We start from the raw sequence: 23,453 nt of genomic DNA on the forward strand, positions 1-23,453 counted from the left end.
CTCACACACTAAACTCGCACGCTCAGATGTCGGCACGCAGAAACAAGGAGAACGCCACAACATGAGGAGCAGCAGCGGCCGCAACGGCGGCGGTGGAAGCACCATGGGGATATTCTACCCGTGAGGACGCTGCTGTTGTGTTTGTGTATATGTGGGTGTGTGGATGCACACAAGAGGGAGTCCCTGCTGGCGTTGTAGCACAGATAGGCGAAAAAGGGGAGTTAGAGACGGTGTATGACAGGACGCAGATGTGCAGCGACAACTCCAGACCCCGTCGTACTCCCGCCTGACCACCCCACCAACTTCTTTCATGGCGTAGTTTCTCTCCCGCCCAACCACAGGCATGTACGGGTCACAAGAGAGAAATCAGCTTTTTCCTAAGCGCTGCATGATTGACTGAGGTGAGTCTCAAGGTGAAAAAGAAACTACAAGGATCCCCAAGGGTACGGTAGGGTTGTGTCTGACTCTCCTTTGCAGTCAAATGATTCATCAGATATGCGTTTCTGTGGGTTCCCCCCGTGTACTCTGTTTTTCCTTACGGGCGACCAGTCTGAGGTGACAGATGCGATACTTTAATCTGACTAGAAACGTATCAGACGATTGATGAGATGAATAGAATAGCTTGTCCAAATGTGAAGGTCAGGGGGATGAGGACCTAAGTTGTACATGTTTGTGCCTTGTCGATTATGAACATGAAAAAATAAATACAGCCATTGGAGTTTTTACACAGATTCCAACCTTGTAACCAAGGAATCCCTATCAGGCTGATGGCGCTTTAATGGACAATAGTGCAGTATATGTGAAGGTATTCCCATTTTCTATTCTATTTTTCACAAATCAACAGACCACTAAACCGTAACAAAAAGACAGCAAAATAACAGACGTACAAATCAATCCGTAATTTATGAAGTAATTTACTCATTTGGATGTCGGGGGATAGATTTTTGTTGTTGTTGAATAAAACAAAGGATATTTAGTTGAGAGATTGACCGATGACCTGTTAACTTTAATGCAAAGATTATCAATTGCATTATTCAAACTAAGACAATGGAGGTGATGTTGATACTGCGACTACCCTTGACCCCCATTGAAACTCCTGTACTCAGCTCTTAAACTGATTGCATCTTGCCCAAGACCACTTACAGGGCGATTTAGATGAAGAGGGTCATTGCATGTGGATAGGCATCGACGCCAAATTGTAGAGTAGGGATGAAAATAGGATGTGTGTCTGCATAGAGTTGACACACCCTCATTTGTCTGTCACACCAGAGTCTATCTTTAACCTCTCGGTCGTCTCTCAAGAGGGCCCGGCACACTGACCCAGAGCACAAAGGGACTGCAATTCAATCGGATTCGTCAGGCAAAAACCAATAGGATGAGTCACTCAAAAATGTTACATTTTGTAGTGTGGAAAAAAAAAAAGCTTGCGTGACCTTTCTTTTTAAGAGTTTTGAGAGTTAGTTGCACATCACAAATCCTCAGTTTGAGGTGGTCTGTTTCCAAGCCACTTAAGCAAAGGAGAATTTGCATTAACTTTGTAGGGTAGTTTGGAAGACGTTACATTTTTCAGTTTCCGAAAGAAGCATCTTACTTGGGACAATTGATTTCGACACAATGGTCTCAGCAAGTCTCGGTTTTAACTATACACTGTGGTCATGGCTTCCCAATATCCATACGTTTAGCTTTTAATAATACAATGCAAACCAGCTACGCCTCCATGTCTTACTTACATGCTAGACAGCAAGCTGTAAAAAAGATGGCTTTGATGAGTTTGAGTATGAATTTATTACAAATGAATGTTCACAGAAAACCCTGAATCGAAGCAAGATGGAATGAATCCTAGCAGTAACTACACACAAGTATGGAGAGATTAAATCTCCATCTACTCTGCCTTTTTTCCCATCCCACTGTGCATACTATACACACGTCAGCTTGCGTTTGCTTGCCACAATGAATTGGGACCTGTCGCTCGCCACCTGTAGGCTTTGAAGAAGGCAACGAAGACAACAGGGAGATAACTCGCAGAAAAATGAGAAATCCGTCGAAAAAGCAAGGGAGCAGGCAAAGTGATACATCCTGATTATTAAGGCAACCATCGTTCTGCTGTATCTGATCTCCACGTCTGCGTGGATGGATGAAGGTGCTACACGGGGAAATCCCCAAAGAGGAAGGAATGGCAGCGCAGCTGAGAGCAGGGCAATGCAAGCAATAAGCCAAAAGGAGTCGCGCAAATGTAAAGAGAAATCCACTCATCTGGGGATTAAGTCAGAGGATTTTTTTTGCTCAAAGGCAGGCGTCTATGCAAGGAAGTTCAAATGTAATACATACAAATACAAGCTTATGAACTCAATCATAGTGAATGTTATTTCAACTGTACAAAGGTGGCAAATCCAACTGAAATCCAATTGCTTCTGGCACTGACACCAAATTTGAGTAAACTAGTACACAGCACCAAAATCAAGCAACAAAATTGGGCAAAAGGAATAATTCATGCATGTCAAGAAAAAGAGAAAATATAATGTCTTCCGTTTTCCAGTTCATAAATGGATATTGGAAGAATGAAAACGAGCTTTTATTCAATTACCTATTAATGATTAAGACAAATCAGGGATAAAAAGACCAATTTTCGGTTTCTTTAAGTTTGCTTTGTGAGACCTTCTTCTGCTTCTGGTTTCAATGACCAATTATGAACCAGGAAGAGGAAGATAATCCAGTTGCCGTTTGTGTTGGCACACATGAAACAAAGCACGGAAATGGCCATTTGACTTTTTCCGTAGAAAAAAACCCCAAAGGGCCAAAAAGTATATTTAATATATTTACCTGTATTGCAGCATTTCATTCAGAAAAGAGACTATGTAATAACCCTAGCTAAACCTAGCTCCTCCCAAATAAGAAAATATTCAAGATTTGTTTCAGGAAAAGCAAAAGTTTGTGAATAAATACGCCAGTAGATAAATACAGTTACTGTATGTTGTTCTGAAGTATGTATGTAAAAGTTATATTTTATTGTTTATACTCATTGTGCAAGGTTATTTTTCAGACTTTGTCAGCCGCTGTAAACAATTGTATATTGCATGCTGTGTTGAATAATGATGTTTGCGAAATTGAGGCAACAGTTTTTCTTGTTGGCTGCCTTCAACAGGTATGCAAATAAGATCATACCCAGGCACAATTGCTGAGTATCATTTGACTGATATGTGACTTGGATCGCAATATTAAGGGTAACTTGCATTACCATGTCCTTCAGACTACGCTCTCGTTCTCGTTGTAGCACGTGAAAGGGATCTTTAAGATGCTGCCTGGCAACAGTTTGGTTCCACAGCACGAGCAACACCCGCCAGAAAGACAATCCCTTGAAATCCCATGATTTCCAGCCGTCTTTTAATCTCGCGGGTATTAAGCCGGCGTTGAACTCACAAAGGATTTGCCGTAGTGTCGCTCATCTGACGGCGCCTAGCCGCTGACCTTTGCAGTCAATCAGAGTGGCACATTATGGCAGGCAAACTTCCGTCAGTGGTTGTAAAACACACTCGATGTGCTAGTTGTCATAGAAAAAAACTTGAACTTAAACTGTTTCCATTTCTGTGTGTTTGGGCCAATTCAAGGAAAGTCACAATAATCCAAATTGAAAGAATGGCATTAAGGGTATTTTCATTACTCTCAAAATTGACCCGATTGACGCAAGGGTTTTGCGGCGGATTAAATGTGTTTCAAAACGCCGGTAAGCCATTTGTAACCGTGAGCTCAGAAATAAGCAGGAAAGTGAGAGAGACAAAACAACAGTAGATAAAGCAGGATTATAGAGAACTTCCAACCCGCCGCTACGCTCATTTGTTCAGGCAGCTCGTAGCTGTAATTGAGAATTCCTTGGTGGATAGAGACCGTCGAGTTTTCGCAAGATTTTCTCTGGATTTATTGCTGTTACATCATTGATTAAAGTTATGAGCAGTGACCAATGGGGCCTTGCGTCCCCTCCGCTGTCAAGGGTGAGGGATGCCAACACAAGGAGGTGCCTATGAATTTCCAAAGCAGCCTGGTATCACTTCTGTAGACCTGGTTCTAATTTGGTAAATGAGGTAAAGTGGTCGTTCAGTAGATTGGTATAAGGATGTTAATTATATTCGTGAAAGATGGTGGAACTGCCAGGGAAGAGGACTAGAGATCGAGGAGGCCTGGTGTATGGGAGGATGATGCAAAGGACTGGGTCAAATGGAAAAAGTTGATTCGCTGTGGCGACCCCTCACGGAATAAGATGAAAGTGTAATAGTAATTAAAGTGGGCGTTTCGAACCAAAATGCCAGACTTTGTGTCCTCTTGAGTTTGGATTTCATGTGGAAATGCAAAACTATTTTCAGGGACAGAATTGACCAAAAACAGCAGGCCAATGGTATTGAACCAGAAGAACAACAGCACAAATTCTTGAGTAATTGAAATGTTTCAAAGAAGTCATTTATTTGGTGAAAATCAATCAAATGGTGTGCCTCAAGGTACTGTTGCGGAGACTCTTTCAGTTAAACAGAATTTGTTATCCAGTCTTTTCTCACAATATTCGAAAATGAGCCTGCATTGTCTCATTGGTATGTACAGCCACATTTCCCGGCACTTAATTAATTCAGGGCTTTTCGCACACAACATTAATGAATTTTTCCTTTCGATGGAGCGTGAGAGATAAGACAAAATTAGTCTGACGTTAAAAAAAATGAAATGGGGCAAACTGTCAAGCCCGCAAGGTTCAGGTGCCGAGCACTGGCATTTCAACCCTTTATGAGTTCCCTACGGCGGCGACTGTCACGGACAAAACTGCTGAGTCAAGATTGTGCTGGCGGCTGTATTTGAAGGTGGAGTGTGTTCAATTATCATGTGCCCGCAGCACAAGAACCATTTCCATTAATGAGCATTTAATTGTTTGACTGCAGTAATCTGGATTGTTTAGCTGTGGATTTGTAAAGAATCAGCTTTCCGGGAATCAGTTCCTCTCTGCCAAGGCCTGGTGTCTCCAGAGGTACCCCCTCCCCCAAAGAAAGAAAAAGGGATCCGGCCTAAGAAGATGCTTTATGTGATGATGAGTCATGTTTTTACTGCAAGATGCCGACAGACGGGGGGAGGAGGGGTCTCACAAATCAAGATAACAAGGATTTGTACATCAAGAGCCCAGAGAGATGCCAAAACGTAAAAAAAAAAAAATCAAAGACAAAAGCAACGCGCCATGTACTGTAGTACACAAGGGAGTCCACAAAGACTGATTCATATTTAATTAACAGATTACTCCAAGCGCAGCGACATTTCATATTTATTGTCCTTGTGAAAAAAAAAAATCTTGGACATTGTGTCTCACTATTTGGAACAGCGGTCCCCTCGTTCGGAGAACACGGTCAGGGGGCTAACTTTTACAGAATGTCACGTACCGAAAATTGACGATGACAGACCCTGAGAGCACACTAATACACAACTGCTCTTTACATTTTTCAATTTCCCTTAATGGTAACCCCACTGTGTTTATATATAAAATTAACCTGTCCGCTCCCAAAAAGGGCCCCAAAATGTTATATTCAGTGAGCTTGAAAGACTCTAGATTTGACGTAGCAATATCTAATAGTAAATCTTGACACATTCTAATAGAAAGGGAACTGGGTGGTATGCGCCATGCATACTGCGGACATATCAAGAGTAGCTATTACGGTCAGTGTTTTAATTGTTAAGATTGTTAAAAAGGCGATGGTTCCCACCCATGCATATCTCAACCAAAGCCACAAAGCTAATTCAAGAAAGAGGTTTCAAGGGGGCTAAATCTTCCATCTGTGGCACGCAGGTAAATTACCAAAGCATGATGAAATCGGCCGCCTTTTTCCTGTTGACAGAGCGAGGCGGAAATAATTGCCCTGTCTGATTCAACATCTAAATAAGATTGCAGAATGTTTTCTTGTTGTAAATCAGTAGGTGGGAAATTATACTGTGTTTATACTAAGCCGACAGGGTGAGTTAAGGAGCCTGTGGAAACTACCGTATTTTTCGGACTACAAGTCTCACCTGAGTATAATAAATCAGTGTGTGTGTATATGTATGTGTATATATATATATATATATATATATATATATATATATATATATATATATATATATATATATATATATATATATATATATATATATATACACATACATACATATACATATTTACATATATATACACGCACACACATATAACTATAGCATAAAAACAACATAGCACAGTGAAAGAAAAAAGCATGTCACACTTGAGCATTAGTTGCAGGTCCTGGCAAATAATGAAAAAAGTGCAAGTTATAGTCCGGAAAATAAGGTACATTTTTATCTTTTCCATTCTCCAATAGAGTTTGATAAAATCTTGTCAGGTACACTAAATCCAAGTCATGATTCATAGTACACGGACGGTATCCCCGATTTGCAAATTCGCAAAGAAAGCCGGGTGTTCAACCTCTCCAGAAGAGGTGTATACACAAAAATATCCGAATTGATAAAAGTAGAGCTCAAGTAATATTCAAGTAAAAAACAAAGGAGGTAATAAATAACTACCCACAAATTTTCTTGTCTCTAACAAAACGGGTTTCAAGTATCTTTTTTAAAGCTGAAGAGTGAGAGGATCTGCAGAAAGATACCTTATAAAACTCAACCTTTTCACAAGTTGTATAAACTTTTGTGTTGGCAGCTATTTCTACTGAAGTAAAGGAAAAAGGTCAAACAATTAAGAGCAAAGCAAACAATAAAAGCTGGTTGTAAATAAAAGATAACAATTTGACAGCATTGTAAACCGAAGGGGTACTTGTGGATCTTGAAATATAGCGGTCGGAGAAATTTTTTTACCACTGAAAGAAAAACTATGTGGATTGGATGGCCTGACGAATTAAGGGGACAAAAAAATGAGCATCTCAGATTTCGCAAAGAATGGGATTAAAATGGCATCGCTGGAGATTATAAATACCGTATTTTCACGACTATAAGGCGCACTTAAGTCTTAAAGTTTCTCCAAAATAGACAGGGCGCCTTATAATCCAGTGTGCTTTATACATGGAAAAAATTGAAATGTGTCATTCATTGAGGGTGCGCCTTATAATGCGGTGCACCTTATAGTTGTGAAAATACAGTACTTTAACAGTCTGGAATTTTAACATTTTTTAATGTAATGTGTTCAATACATACACAACACTTTTAATCCATGTTATGGTATATATATCCTACTAGGTCACAAGAAGCAGGTTTGTTCAACTGTTCTTTTGTATCTGTCACTTAGACTGACAACAAAGCGCAAAGTATTATTGGTTAATGTGCCATATGGTTTTTCCTCAATATTCAAGAACGTTTTGGAAACACTACATAAAAGAATCTTAATGTTGACGCACTGGATTACTAACTTTTTTTGTTTGGTAATTGCAAGTGTAGGAATTGTAATCCTTTCCATATCTATGCAAATGTTTCTCTGACAATTGAGATGGAGACACAAAGCGTTATGACTAATCCCCTCACTGCCGCCAATTGATTATCTTTTTCCATGCCTCCTAGGAATCATGGTGAGCAAGGAGGGTAGCACATGCATGCTCACCAACTCCGAATCTGATTCGGATGGAGTGGTGGCGCCCCTGCCTTCCGCCGCGCTAGCTCTGCAAGTCAAATATTCACTGGATGCCAGTCGACAGGTGAGGAAGCGGAACAAGGCCCTCCAAGTACGTTTCAAGGATATCTGCGAGGCACAAAACGAGCAGAGGGAGGCCGACTTGGCGAAGGAAGGGAATCCTCTGTCTTACAAATCGACGTACCGCAAGTACATGACCGTGCCGGCCCGCCGATCCATCCCCAACGTTACGCGCAGCACCGGGGTGCAGACGTCTCCTGACCTTAAGAAGCGCTACCAGACGTTCCCGTTCGAGCGCAAGAAAGGCCACACATTTAAGCACGTGGCAGAAACATACACAGGACAGAATAACGGCTTTGTCCTGGAAGTGAAACCGGCTGCGCAGCAGTGTTTCGATGAGGACGCAGAAGAAGAGGGAGCCTGTGGTGGGAGCAGAGTTTGGCGGACCAAAGCATTGCTTCACACTAATGAGTGCGTGGCCGCAGTGGAGCAGCACACCAAACCTGAAGGCCTGTGCGAGGATTCGTTAATGCTGAGTTCCGCCACCAACTCAGACTACCAGCTGTGTGGCGTTCCATCCAAAGCTGGTGGGGGATTACAACATAAAGAAAGGCTACCACTGGAGGTTGGCTTGTCTCGATCAAGAACCCTGCCGGACAGGGCTTCCAAAGTGACAGGGCCCATCGCATGGAACTCCCTCACACAGGTGGAGTGCCTGGACAGTTTGTCGGCACGACACAAGCGCAAGAAAAGTCTGCAGTTCAATGGGCTACAGAGCGAGACGTTGCCACGCACCGGTCGAGGCTGCGCAGTGCGAGCGACGTGTCATGCAACTGACAAGCCTCAAGGGGCAGCAGCGTCAGACCAGGAGGCCTGTAAGCAAATAGTGCCTATGAATCAGGACAGCGATGTTAAAGCACAGCTTCAAGCCATGGAGAACCTTATCAGCTCCAGCCAGGAGACCATCAAGGTGCTGTTGGGGGTCATCCAAGAACTGGAACGAGGGGAAGCCCACAGAGAAGGGTAAGTGGATGGGTTTTGCATTTTGATGATTACCAGACACTCAAGATGGTTGGGTTGTCTGGGCAATTTGCAAATCAGAATGGTTGGCCCGATACTTTTTCGCTAACATAAGTGGACTTCATTATTTGGGGTCTTCTATTGATGCTGATCCACCAAAAAGAAAAGCCATAACAATGGAAACAAAGCATAAGATCCGAAAAAAAATTGAAATGAAAGACTTTGAAGGAGATCGGTAAAGACCAAAGTTAAAGCGTCAAGTGAAGTGTAGTTTTGTGTCTTTTATCTCATAATTTTATGATGGTTTCCTTGAATATTACTTCAGTCTCCTAATATAATATATCCAATGTGATATTACACCGAGACCAATTTTGTACTAACACAGACCATACTTTCGCCAAAAATCGGTGCACATGCAATAGCTCTCACAGGCTCCCCTCTTGATATTCCCCCCACCTCTCAACAGTAACGGTAATGGCATCTTATTTTAATGTAGTTTAGCTATTTAATATCAACATCTTCTTTCAGGCAATTTACAAAAAAAATTTCCCAACCTTCTACTAACAGGTTTCATCTCCAAAGAGTGCAATCTAAGCTAGATCTACCTGGAAGTTTAAAATGGTGAAATTGTCTGGAGTGCAGACCTCAGGAGAAAAAAAACATTTATTGTGAAATGGCTATTGAGGTAATAAAAGGATGAAGATAACATTGAGGCCTCGGGAAATAGAGTTTTGTTTAGCAGAAAAGAGGCCCTAAAATTACCAATTGGATGAGCAATTTGCGAGGTCCTGGGAATTCAGACGCTTATATGTTTTGATTAGCGTTAAACTCAAGAGTTATTCCAGGCAGACTACATACACAAATGCTTGCAAAAAATAGAAACGCCTACAGGCAAAAAGCTAAGCTGTGTGTATAATAATATCTGATTTAAAATAGACTGGACAATGGTTATGAACTATGAGCACTCGCTACATTTTTGAAAATTGTCATTACTGGAAGACAGCCAACTCAATGAAACACCATTACACCAACCAGCACAGTGACATTTAAAAGTGGAAAAATCAGGCTGTTAATAGAAAGCTAATGGCCGCCTTGCTGTCAATCTTGCACTAAGAAGGCCAAATAAGCACAAAGTACCTTATTTTATCTCATTAGTGTTATGGGTGAAATTGATGTTTCTGGGAACTATGACCCAATACATTTGTCTTAACTATCATAGAAGAGAATATTCATTCATTCATTTTCCGTACTGCGGATCCTCACAATGGGCCGCAGGGGGTGCTGGAGCCTAATCTCAGCCAACTATGGGCAGCAGATAGAGGACACCGTGAATTGGTGGCCAGCCATTCAAAAGGCACAAAAAGACGGGCAACCATTCATAGACTCAAAAAGAAGATGTGGACAAATGTTAATGTCTATAAATGATCTATCAATAATTTAAAAAGCTGTTAATTCATTATTCCATTCATTGTGGCAGCCTACTTGGCAGACACTTGACACCCCTGACCTACAGGGATTTGTTAATTACACTAACATACAAAATTGAATTCCACAGACAAACTGAGTGACCTAATTAATTTGATTTTGTGAGAAAGGTGGAAAAATGTGTAAGAATGTCCATCCTTGTTGTTGCCATTATCCAGACGGTCTCTCTACATTTCCAATAAGCTTTTGCAAAATATATCCCCTTTAACTACAGCAAAAATAATAATAATTGCCTATGATACCTCTACTCATCCAACCGCAACAGTGTTTAATACTGGCATCAACACCACTGATATATCTGTCAAATCATATGGTGAGAAAAGGATAAGATAAGGATAGGGGAATTTATGATGTGTTTATTTTTTCTTTTTGACTGTTGCAGCATCTTTGAGACTGATGAGAGAAAAATGATGAGCTAAATGTGAATGTGAATAGATCCATTGAATGTTCTAATAAAGACTCAAATGATGATGGAGTCATCAAACAGCAATGCCAAACATCCCATTTAAGATAAAGAGACATTGGTTGTTCTCTCCTGCACATGTAAACACATACAAAATAGAGGCAAAGCCTTCTGCAAAGCTCAAAATGGGTTATTGCATCTGCCCCAAGTGAAACATCCCATTGAACCCACATAAAACGGTAGTTATCTTCATGGTTCTGTACTTGGTGGGGAGCAATAGAAATACTTTGTTGACTTAGGAAGTGAGCTTGCAGTGGTCTCCAAGGGGTTCATAAGCATCAAAACATTCTACACCATGCCTCAAAAAGATATGAAGCAATTGATGTGGAGCAATGATTAATGTTACCTCATCCTCCTTCTTTTTCCAATGGTGAATGCTCCAACACATCAAAATGGTTCAAATTAGAGCTTATTTCACCGAATTCCCTGGTGGGGATCCATCAAAACATGGGAATTTAATTCGAATTACACCTCTACTGGTTACTGTAAAGGAGCACACTCCATTTTGCTTCGATTGAAAATCAATTCCACACAATCAATTATCCAATAGGAGTTATTAACACTTAATTGACCACACATCTTGAAATAAAACGAAGAATTGAATCATCCTAACATAAAGTCTAGGTATTAAAATAGCAAATGGGGTTTTGTGTATACTGCGCCTGACATTTAAACCCCTTCTAATAAAGGACACTAATAAAATGATTAACTGACAGTTAAAAAAATAATTAGCTTCTGACTCGGGTGCAACTGTGTGCTAATGTTGTCAATCGGGTGGTCAGGCTTTGATTGAGCTACCTCATAGCCCAGCCCGCAGAGTCACCTCTCCTACTAATTAGTCAAGCGTCGCTAATGCCGCCCGACTCCCCGCAGACAAGCGACAGACGTACTGGCGAAAAGGCGTGAAAGGCTTAACGAGGTCTGGAATGATTATACGTTCACCACTCTCATCATCTTCTCAACTTCCCTGCCAGGCTATCCTATCGCACTGGACAGGACACGGCCAACTGTGACACATGCCGGAACAGCGCATGCATTATTTACAGGTCAGTGTTGCAATTCCTTCAAAGACACACATTTGACATAGTTTTCCCTTGAGGTAGATTGGTCAGGTAGGGTAGTCACATGATCTTGGCAGGGACAGCAAATGTTGAACGTTAAGGTTAAACATAGGGATTCGGTTTTAGTGTATAACTAAACCAAACCAATTCAGAGTTGGCTCATCACAAAATTTTTAACACCAGCTGTACACCGACAGCTACACACTTTATAGTGGAGTAAATTAACAGTGTACTATGACCAGACCTTATTTTTACAAAACAATTCGAGTTTGTTACAAAAAAATATTCGTGAGATGTTTGTAATCTGAGTAATATAAAATTTCCACAATCTCACAGATCATGCATACTTTTACGAATAAAAACAACAACATTGTATATTCCTGAAAATGTCTGGGAATTTAGAACTATACAAAACTCTATTGTTATAGTATACTGCTGCTATTTTATCTTGAACCAATGTCTATTTTTATGGAACAAAGATTTTAGTAGCCTGTATAACTTTTACCCTGACAAATAACATCAATGTCAACGTGAAGATTATGGTGAGCAATCGAGACCCAATCTTGGTGTACATACTTTCACTGCACACAGGGCTAAAGTCTGACTCAAAATAGTAAAGGTAAAAAATGGAAGGATTAAAGAGCGCAGGGACTGAGCGGCGATCGATGAAGCTAGTTTTAGTGGACACTGCTTTTTCACTCAGTCAGCCTTTTGCCTCTAAATAGACATTTCAATCCCCCCTCTCGCAATATGTCTCTGATTGAACTGAATCCCGCTAAGAGAATGAAAGGATGGGTTTAACAGAAAGAGGTCAGAGTTAGGTGTTGATTGATTGAGTAGGGTCAAAGATTAAAAAGGTAGATACATACCTGTCAACCTCTGCCGATAACTGCCCTTATAAATGATTATGATTCCCCTTACAAACCCCCAAAAAACCTTACAAACACCGTACGAGTCGTACGGTGTTTAAAGATTAAAAAGGTAGATACATACCTGACAACCTCTGCCGATAACTGCCCTTATAAATGATTATGATTCCCCTTACAAACCCCCCAAAAACCTTACAAACACCGTACGACTCGTACGGTGTTTGTAAGGTTTTTTGGGGGTTTGTAAGGGGAATCATAATCATTTATAAGGGCAGTTATCGGCAGAGGTTGACAGGTATGTAGATATAGCTTCAGGGGTTTATCAACTGGGGTTTATTTTGGTTTGGAATGTGGTGCTGGAGTTGCATCTTTTATTTTGGGTCTTGGGCTGTCAATCAGATTTAGAAAATGGGGTTAGCATCTTGGTTCAGGGTCAAGTTTTAAGACATTTGTTTCTGTTGTAGGGTTAGGGGTTGGCATTGGAGGTAGATATAGCGGTTTGGTTAAGGAGTTTGGAGTTAAGGGGTGGAGATTGTATTTATGTTCAATGGTTGCGGATTAAGTTGAGAGTTTCGTGTTGGGAACTTTGAGCAGGGGTTTTGTGTCGGGTGCTTAGGCTTTTGGGTGATGGGTTGATCTTGGGGTTGTAGTTAAAGTTTGCCATTTGGAGTTTGATTGGGCTTTTTTTGCTCAGCAAGCATTGACCTAACACACAGAAACAACTAAAAAATCAAAGGCTTGAACAGTAATGTGTGCGGTTAGACTTCCCGTGTCGAGTACGCTGAAACAAAGTCCTTCCCCAGAGGTGAGCAGAGTTAAAAAGCATTGGCACGGCAATGTGACACGAGTGGCATTACGGCACTGATGTGAAAGACACAACAAGAGAACAACGTAATGGCTTTGGGCAAGTTAGTGACACGGAAGCTTACGAGGTGTTATTCAATGACTCAGTACAATGTTTCATGTTAAATTGTCATTTGGGCTCGAGGAAGTAACATTCCGGTTCCCAACGGTGTTCTTACTCTTCATCTCTGCTGTGGAAAGGCAGACTGTGACGCTCTGGAGAACACTTTTAAACTTTAAGTTGGGCAATTCCTCTTTAAAACGTGGACAACTTAATACTGAGTGTTCTCTGATATATTCTTGGTTAATGAGAACGTACACATTGATTGATTTCTGAACATTTACTAGCATACTCAAAGAAGTAAGGTAAAGTACTATTCAATATAATATTTTTTCGCCAAGAATCGGATGGCTGGTATAAGTTGGAATCATTTGTGTAACTACAGTGGCAATCTATTGTATTTCAAGTAAATTATATTGGATTTGATGTCATCCTATTATAATAAGAGTGACATGCGAAGAAGCATCGTAACCTAAAATTTGTTTCTATCAGTCTTTTAGCACTTTAAAGGATGTTGATGATCATGTCTCATAATTGGATTTACCAGAATGAATTGAGTCACAAAGCAAAACCCTATCTCAACTGAACTGTATGTTAATAGGTGTGACTCAAAATTGATCGTTATTAGAGAAAATTGTGATGTAATTTTGCACCACATCAAATGTAAGTGACTCTGGATATCTTTTGATTTCTGAACAATCTGCTTGGCATTTAGTTAAGCATTTACTCCATAACGACACCCCAACAATAAATCATGTTTTAAATATCTGTATGATAACATTTAATCAAACCTCCATTTAAATGAAGGTCCTTTATTTTAGATTTTAAAAAGTCTGGAATTTGATTACGCAGCAATTTGCTATTACAGGAAGAATTTGTTCAAATGAGTCGACACACTGTTAAAACAACCCTTCTTCGATCTGCTACAGGCATTTGAAACACTTCCTCACCCTACAACATGTAGAACAATAGAATACTAAATAAAATGCTGAAATTGAGCCGGGTTTTCCTTTTTAAAAGCCTATGCACGGCATAGAAAACAGTGCTGATTTATCGAAAATGATGTTGATTGGACACAGACTCAAATATAGCAGACGCATTGATGCAGGCGGCGGGATTAAAAAGGAATCTAATTACCTCCAGCTCCGTGAAAGCCACCTCTCTGGAGGTGGAAGAACACAGGAAGCAAGAGGAAGCTGAGCCAGGTTAGCAAGCGTAGCCGTGACGGAAAACAAAGTACGCGTGGGCACCAGAGCTGTCATGAAGTCATTAAAGTGGATCCTATTGTTAGTGGGGCAAATTGTATAATATTGTACCATTTTAGAAAATGGTACAATAGTTTGGGTGTTTTGCTTTGCCGCATAATTGCAGTAAATAGTTTAGCGTACACAATACGATTATTTCAACTCAATTGATTGACAGCAAGCTCTTTGTGGCTATTGACAGTGATGGATGTCCAATCCATTTTGAATGTGAGCTCATTCAAATCAGTTAATTTTACAGTTTCATTGTAATTTAGCAAAAGTATATTTGCAATCACATCGTTTGCTTTGGAAAAGTAAAATAGTTAGTTCAAAACATAAGATTTAAAGTCCATTTTTTGGTTCCAATGCACATTTCCAGCTAAAATGTAAAGCGAAGAGGAATAAAAAGTGAAGAGTATGATTTTTAAATAAGCCGATTTGTCCGCTTATTGCATATATAATCAATGAATAATTAAAAAACAGTTGTTTGTGGCAGACCTCTTTCTCATTTACTTTAATGTATTGTTTGTGTATTGCATCATAGATTGGGTGAATCGTTTTAATTATCTTATATGCATTGCAAATTTATTCCATTATAATTAGAGGGACTATTTCATGGGAATACGTTTTTTGAGGGGTAATAAATCAGACCCATTGTTCGTAATATCTATTTGTCAGCGGGCCAGGAATTTGTCGTAACAAGTTCAGCATTTTAATACATGTGGAAAGAAGGACGCCACGCGCCCTCCAAATAATCAATATATCAAAAAGCGGAGCTACGACACGGCATTCGAGTCCAAGGACTTTAAGTGGAATACACAAACAGCGCCAAGCTTTCTAGGTTTAACTTTTCCCCCTTTTGAAGATTTCTGAAGCATATCGCCGGAATGCATTATCGCCTTCGTGCAGCGCGGCCGATGGGCAGGGATTCGGGACTTTTATACAAACGTGCGTGGCTGTGAATCAGAATGGGGGGAAGAAGGATGAAAAGATTAGCGGCATTCGTGGCGTATCGTGCGGTGATGTAATGCATCAAGGTGTGGAAAGGGCAAGCTTGGCGAAAGATAGAGGCCGAATGGAAAGTCAACGAAGCAGATGAGAAGATTTCAAATCACAGTATAATTGGATTGCAGAAATATTATTAAAATATTATACTAGCCAAAACACACAAAGTTGATGCACGTAATCTACAGTTTGTGGCCACACAAAATGATGTGGCTGGCCGGATCTGACCCCAATTAGTTTAACACCAGTGATGTACAAGAAGCTGCAAACTTGATGGAGCCATGTTATAAGTATTTGTATTGCAGTAAAATGCCAAATGTGATTAACAGGCTGATTGCAGTCTGGTAATCATACAGGGAGGCAGATTAAAGCGATAATTGTTAAAGACTTGCAACATTATTTTCTATAGACTAGCGTCTCATTTAGCAACATTATTTTGCAATTGGGAATGACCATTAGATAAATAATCCAACGGAAAACTGAGACAAAAAAAAGAAGAAATCAGTTAAACTCTGCTTAAGGTTGATTAAATGACAACATATTGCCAAGTTAATAATAATAATCGGACATAGGCCCTGTCGTCATCATCAACAACAAAAAGCCTACGTGTCATCACACCCAGAAACTGCGTATGACGAAATTGGTGGGAAAAGGTTGCTTTTCGTGACAAGCGACAAGTCAGTTACCATGGCGACAAGAGCGGCCCATTGGTGAGTGAATGCTCAAGAGTTTCAAAGATGAGAACTGAGGTATGCTAGGGACCAGATGAGTGTGGGGATTGAAGGCAGATTTCAATTTTTCTGTGCTGTCCAGAGGGATGCGAAGAATGGCTGGCAGCTCATTAATTATCGGAAAACAATCGGATACTTTCGGACTTGTCAGAAATTGGGTGCCAACGGTGATCATTATCATCATTCAAAAGAATAGTATTGTAGGTGGACTCCATTGTATGAAATTGGTGCTGATGAGCAACTAATCCAAATTGAAATGATTAAATTTTAACTAAACAAAATTTATATTATTATAATATTTGAGTGAGCTGTGTCAATTGAAGTACAATTATTTTTTTAGAGTTAAGCATGACTTACTATAATTCTAATAAATCTAAATGTAGTTTAAGCAACCCGACCAGCGCAGGATTGATTCCCACACTCCTAAAATGTCGGTCCAGTCAATTTAAGAAGTGATCGATTGATTTGACAAAATCCCACATTCCAAACACTTGGGATTAACACTAATGTCAAAAGTTTTTGATCCAAATACTGATTTCAAAGGGCAAAGCAAGCGTTTATTAAAAAAAAACACGACACCGCTTCTTTGATGACATTTAGACGCTGATAAGTGAGCTGGCTGATAAAACTCTCTGAAATGTCATTTTGATCTGCTTTCAAAAAAGGATGATTATCTTTTGAGCACTTCTTTATCCAACAATAGACTCCACAATAACCTTTACTTGCTAAGAGACCCGTTTAGTAAAACTAAAGCCAAAAGGTACAACTGTGCTGTAACATTTCCACATACCCACTGCTATTGATGGTAAAAGACGACCAATCCATTTGGACTGTGAGGGTTGGGAGCGATTAAATCAAGTGCAAATAACTAGGACGCAACCATGTGCTATATCGTGTGCGATCGATTGGTCACTGGTCTTTTGGTCGCCGGTCTTTTGGTCGCCAGTCTTTTGGTCGCCAGTCTTTTGGTCGCCGGTCTTTTGGTCGCCGGTCTTTTGGTCGCCCGGACCGCGACAACGGGCGACCAAAAGACCGACGACCAAAACAAGGTAAAACAACACGGTCTATGCATCAATAAAAGCCAACAATGGCCATGAGCAGTTTCACTGAGCCGACGTGTGAGTGTATAAGAGTTTGTATGTACATGCGTTGTCCCTTTAAGAAGCTACGTCAGTCAGGGTCTTAACAAGTTCTCCAACAAAAAACAATAAAAGTCCGGGAAATTTGGAGCTTTTCTTTAGCCTAATAATTACTAGGGCATTAAGTATGACTAAATAGTAATTCACAGTTTGTATTTAGGGAATTTGAGCAACGATTCAAATGGTAATTATCAATAACCTTCCGGGCCACCAAAAGACCGGCGACCAATCGACCGTGTACCGTGCTATATCCATGAAAAGGAATATAGAAATAGCTGATCTCTAAATGAGCTAAAATTAACTATTGAGTCTATAGAGGAAAATAAATATTTCTAGCCTCGAACAGAACGCAAGTGTCTCAACAGTGTGATGGGCTTTACTCTGAAGAGCAAGGAAAAGCCTATTAATGTGATAGTGTGTGGGTGAGTGATCTCCAAAGAAAAAGAAAAGCAGAAAAATGGCAGAAATAGATGAGGAGAAAGTGCCCCTTGGAGCTTTGGCACAGACGCAATTAAGGCTTTGTTCGCAATGAAAGCGCCGTAGTCAAGTACTTTTGCGGCAAATCCTCATTAGCCCCTGACAAACCCGCCACGTCATTGATCACACCAGCCCGGCAGTTGGCGCTAATTTGATCTCTCGCTTGAAACTTTGCAGTTTCCGTGAATAAACTTGAGCAGTGCTGACTTTTATCTGGATGAGCTCCAGCTCACTCACTACCCTAGTGAGGATAAGCGCTACAGATTGATTCCCCAAATGATTTACTGTCATTGATCCAGACGTTAGTGCAGAAATTCGAGAAATTCCCTTCAAGTGTTTCCATAATAGTTCTCCCATTAGCTTTACAGTTGCAAAACACATTTCATGGACGCAAACTTGGACCAACTTTGCCTCGATTGATTACTAGACCTTGTAATTCAGCAAGTGTGATTTATCTCTAATTGCCAAGATGGCCTCAGCCTTGAATGTGAAAACACCCGAGTCAGGGGATTTGCAAAGTGCTTGTCATGGTCATTTTAGGAAGTCATACATTTCAGTTGAAAGCGGACATTTTAGGGCACAGGTGTCAAAGTGGCAGCTCGGGGGCCAAATCTGGCCCGCCACATCATTTTATGCGGCCCGAGAAAGTAAATGATGAGTGCCAACTTTCTGTTTTATGATGAAATTCAAATGATTGGAGATGATTTCCTGTGTTTCCTCATTTTAAATCAATAATTGCAAAAATTTGTGCTAATTAGAATGTCCAAAAATGATCTATCGATTAGCACGATCGAGAAAGCTGTCAATTTATTAATCGATTAATTTTGGCATCCTAGTTGAAAGACATAATGGCCCTCCGGATGTAATGGAAACTACCATGTGGCCCGCGACAAAAAATGAGTTTGACACCCCTGTTTTAGGGTCATTTTGGACATTTGCAGAGGTCCTTTAAAATGATCGTAAAGATTTGGTTTGATATTTACATCATTTCCACCTGGGCTCTGAGAAGCGAATGTATTGATAATAAACAAACCATTGCTTATTTTCCAATTTCATTTAGCAACTTGCCATTTTGTGGAAAAACTGCACAAAATCATCTACTATATATGGCAATCTCACCTTCCCACTTCCGAACCAAGCAGCCATCCGGCAATCACGACGCAAATCCTCCACCCATTATGCAAGTCTAGGTTAAAAGGTTAAAAGTGCAAGTGTATTTACTGGTTTCTTTTCTCCCCTCACTTGGCAAGAGCAATCAGTCAGATGTATGCGTGGATTAAAAACCATGGCTGCTCCAAATAAATCCCACAACTCCCTGGAGTACTGTGAACAAGATTCAGGGCAATTTGTGGTGTGTGCATAAAAAACTGTGAATGATCATGTTTCAGTGTCACTGACGGCTGTAGAAGTTACAGAATTTTGAAGACCGCTGAGGGTTCTCCCTGGGCTTGCGTGGGCTTTCCCCGGGTACTGCGGTTTCCTCCCACATCCTAAAGACATGCTGGGTAGGCTGGTTGAACACTCTAAATTTCCCCTAGGTATGAGAGTGAGTGTGAATCGTTGTTTGTGCTTGTGCCCTGCAATTGGCTAGCCAGCTATTCAGGGTATCCCCTGCCTGGTTTCCGTAGTTAGCTGAGCAAGGCTCCAGCACCCCCTGCGAACCCTTGTGAGGATAAGCAGTTCAGAAAATGAATGAATAATATCACACTGGAGTATAAGATGCCCTTTTGGGGAGGAAATTTATTTTATCGGAGACTAAGAAAAAAAGTCTTTAAAGCCTTTTTTACGCAACATTAATTATATCCTAAACAAAACCACATAAGTTGTTTAGAAAACCCTCGATCTTAGTAGAGCACATGTGTCAAAGTGGCGGCCCGGGGGCCAAATCTGGCCCGCCGCATCATTTTGTGTGGCCTGGGAAAGTAAATCGTGAGTGCCGAATGTCTGTTTTAGGATCAAATTAAAATGAAGAGTATAGATGTATATTACATTTCCTGACTTTCCCCCTTTTAAATCAATTATTGTAATTTTTAATCAATTTTTTCTGTGTTTTTAGTTCAAAAATCATTTTGTAAAATCTAAAAATATATATAAAAAAAAGCTAAAATAAAGATTGTTTTAGATCTATAAAAAAACTGAATATTCAGGGCTTTAAATCCAGTTCTTTTAATCCATTTATTTAAAAAAAATCTAAATATTATATCTAAAATGGTCCGGCCCACGTGAAATCAAGTTGACGTTAAAGCGGCCCGCGAACCAACCCGAGTCTGACACCCCTGCAGTAGAGTAGTAATAAAGTAATCAAAAACGAGTATAAGAGGTAGAGTACAGTAGAGTATAAGTCACAGGCCCAACATTACTATGAAAGAGTGCATCTTATAGTCCAGAACATGTATTATTTTGGTAACTAAAGTTGCTGTTGTCTGTCCATTTTGTTTTCCTGTAGTGTAGAGCTGGACTTCAAGCAACAGGAAGACAAACTTCAACCCCTCATAAAACGACTCTGCCCTTCGGACGACACCCACTACCCCGCCCTGCCGTACCCCCACGAGGCCTTCACATCCACGCCTAAGCGCAAGTCCAAAGTCGAGTCCAAGAAGCATGCCCGCTGGAGACTTTGGTTCATGTGAAGCAGGAACGTCATGCTTTCCTAATTTCCATCTGGAGTTATTTTGGAAGCAATTTAGCTCCAAGTGGGTGTGAAAATGTGATTAGCTATCATCTTGGGAGATTCCCAACATTGGGACAATGTGGACTTGCTTCTTGCCATACAGCCAAGCACAAAGAACACAATTCAGGATCTGAATTTTTTTCGACGGACCAGGACTATTTTCACATGATAAACTCTTCATACCATCTAGAAGAAGAAGCCTATAATTAAAAAATATCACCTTGATATTATATATCTTGACAGACTTTGGAGATGGTTATTTAAAAAAAAAAGTTAAACAACACTTATTTTCTTAAAGGCTTTTTTGGACCTCAGAGGAAGTTTTTATCAAAAACTGTAGAAAAAGAACTTCAAAGTTTTAGCTCAATATATTTATGAAACAGTGGATATAAGTCCAGATTTATTGCAACAAAGTCAACTGTCAACTTTTAAAGGTGAGTCGAGGCTCACATTATTGTGTTCCAGCCCTAAGGATTATTACATACTGAAGGGTAACAGCAAATATATTTGATTGTATCAGTAACCAAGCCAGAAGTGAATGTACAGCATAGCCTCACATTTTTGCAGGATTTTAGCTTTTTAAAGAGAAACAAAACAATTTTTAAATGACTAATACATGTGTTTTCCTTCCTTTCTCCTTTTTAAAGGAATACGAAGGGTGTAACGGTAATTGTAATTACTATAAATACATTTACACACGATGCAATTAGGGCTCATGTTATTTACAAGCAGGAATAGCTATATGTAAACGAAAATACATGACTATAATTTTAGCATCACTCAAAGCCAAAAAAGAAAAGAAGTGGTTCCACTTGAATTCATAGATAGCACTAAGAGAGTCTAATATTTATATGTACCTTCTAAAAAAAGTGCAATTGATTTATTATGTGCAATACTGTGTATTTTTTACCGTTTTTCAACAAAATATAAATACATGAACAATACAATATGCAACTGAAGAATAAAAGCAGACACCTAAAAAAAAAAGTACTATTTTCCCCGAACAGTTCTTTCCTATTGCGATATGATTTTTTTAAAATGAATATTTTGCGTTAACAGGTAGTATAGTAATTGATTTATGTTAAACTTATGATTTCTCGACTAAAATATGGAGAAATCACACTTCAAGCTATCCAGATTTACAACTTGGCTTTCTGTATCACTATCATCTACACCACATGTGTCAAAGTGGCGGCCCAGGGGCCAAATCTGGTCCGCCGCATCATTTTGTGTGGCCCGGGAAAGTAAATCATGAGTGTCGACTTTCTGTTTTAGGATCAAATGAAAATGAAGAGTATAGATGTATATTACATTTCCTGATTTTCCCTCTTTTAAATCAATTATTGTAATTTTTAATCATTTTTTTCTGTGTTTTTAGTTCAAAAATCATTTTGTAAAATCTAAAAATATATTTAAAAAAAGCTAAAAATAAACATTGTTTTAGATCTATAAAAAAAACTGAATATTCAGGGATTTTAATCCATTTATTTAAAAAAAAAAAATCGAAATATTATATCTAAAATGGTCCGGCCCACGTGAAATCAAGTTGACGTTAAAGCGGCCCGCGAACCAACCCGAGTTTGCCACCCTTGATCTACTCAAAGGTTTTGGTGAATTTAAATCCAAAGCGAGGCAACAACACTACCTACAGACACCTGTTTGCCATTAGAGTGCTTTACAAACTAAATATTCACAGACAAACTGAGCAAGAATCTCCCAATTAACTTTTCTGGATCCTTTACACACGTCAGGCATGAAGATCGTTTAGCATTTTTTCTAGTGCATCATATCTGTCGCAAGGCTTAAAAAAAAGAGGCCACTCGGTGATTGAACGCAGTAGAGCAACTGATTACGATGCAGTGCCATTTCTCGCTATGCTTCTTGGCTCTGCAGCACTCGGAGTTCAGTGGCAGAGAGAAAAAAGTAGCGAGGCAGACATCTAAAAACAGATTTTTGTCCTGGTTGGGGGTCTGAATACACAACTTTACCTGCTGTCAGAAAGCAAACAACAAACAAGATGTCAATCTAGGAAGACGACCTACTAAAATAACACCAGTTTGTAAGAGTGACAGAATACGCATTGTTTAGTCAAACAAAAAAGTGAAAGTGCTTTTCTTTAAAGAAGTCAAGCAGATAGAAAATGGAGGAACCTTGTGTGCTATTTTTCACAAATCGATGCTATTAGTCTGTCCTCACGAGAGTAGTTATTTTCCCCCCTCTATTAAGCCACTTAGTGTTGAGCACATCTTAAGAACAAATCAAGTCTTTTTTCATTGCATGCAGTCGATTGGCTGTGGATTCAGATTATATACTGCTTTACTCATGACTTGTAAGACTTCTAATTGAATTTTACTGTCAAACAACACAAGGAATCAGGGGGCCTCCAGTTAATTTTGATGGGGAACAAGTGTGTTCTGAGTTACAAGCATAAACAAAAAAAAATGTAACTATTCCTACTGGCCTATTCCGGATGCATGAAGGCCCTTCATCTACATTCTGTCCGAGAAGCAAGAAAACGTGGTAGTGAGAGAAGGGAAGCGGAGTAGAACGCTAGTGCATAAATCTAAATGGAAGAGGCTGCCACTCAGCAGGACAAGGTCACCGCCGCAGGAGGTGACTGCCACACTTCCTTGTCAGAGTGTGAAGAAATTCAACTGGACATATTATTAAATGTTTTTTGAAAGCGGCTTCAAAAAGGCAGAATCCTTTGAGTTCAAATTTCTCCCGGAGACATACATTTTGCCTGGGAGGTTTGGCAGCAGAAATACTTTCAATTAT

At 39.9% G+C, this 23,453-nt stretch overlaps 2 protein-coding genes across 6 annotated transcripts in view; one reads left to right on the forward strand and one right to left on the reverse strand.

Annotated features, from left to right (window-relative positions):
• dock1 (dedicator of cytokinesis 1) overlaps positions 1-23,453 on the reverse strand; it is a 79,753-nt gene that overhangs the window by 28,147 nt on the left and 28,153 nt on the right. The window lies entirely within an intron of this gene.
• On the forward strand, positions 38-21,825 carry insyn2a (inhibitory synaptic factor 2A). Of its 5 annotated transcripts, none has more exons than XM_077625433.1 (5): positions 38-401; positions 7,537-8,629; positions 11,549-11,620; positions 19,393-19,509; positions 20,451-20,597. In XM_077625433.1, exons 2-4 carry the CDS (start codon positions 7,542-7,544, stop codon positions 19,496-19,498), a joined length of 1,266 nt encoding a protein of 421 aa, XP_077481559.1. In that variant the 5' UTR covers positions 38-401; positions 7,537-7,541; the 3' UTR covers positions 19,499-19,509; positions 20,451-20,597. The 5 variants fall into 5 exon arrangements, with proteins under 5 accessions (XP_077481559.1, XP_077481560.1, XP_077481556.1 ...); XM_077625434.1 differs by having other exon boundaries at positions 19,420-19,509; XM_077625430.1 differs by lacking the exon at positions 19,393-19,509 and having other exon boundaries at positions 20,451-21,825.

Source organism: Stigmatopora argus, chromosome 18 (assembly GCF_051989625.1).
Source record: "Stigmatopora argus isolate UIUO_Sarg chromosome 18, RoL_Sarg_1.0, whole genome shotgun sequence".
Classification (NCBI taxonomy): Eukaryota; Metazoa; Chordata; class Actinopteri; order Syngnathiformes; family Syngnathidae; genus Stigmatopora; species Stigmatopora argus.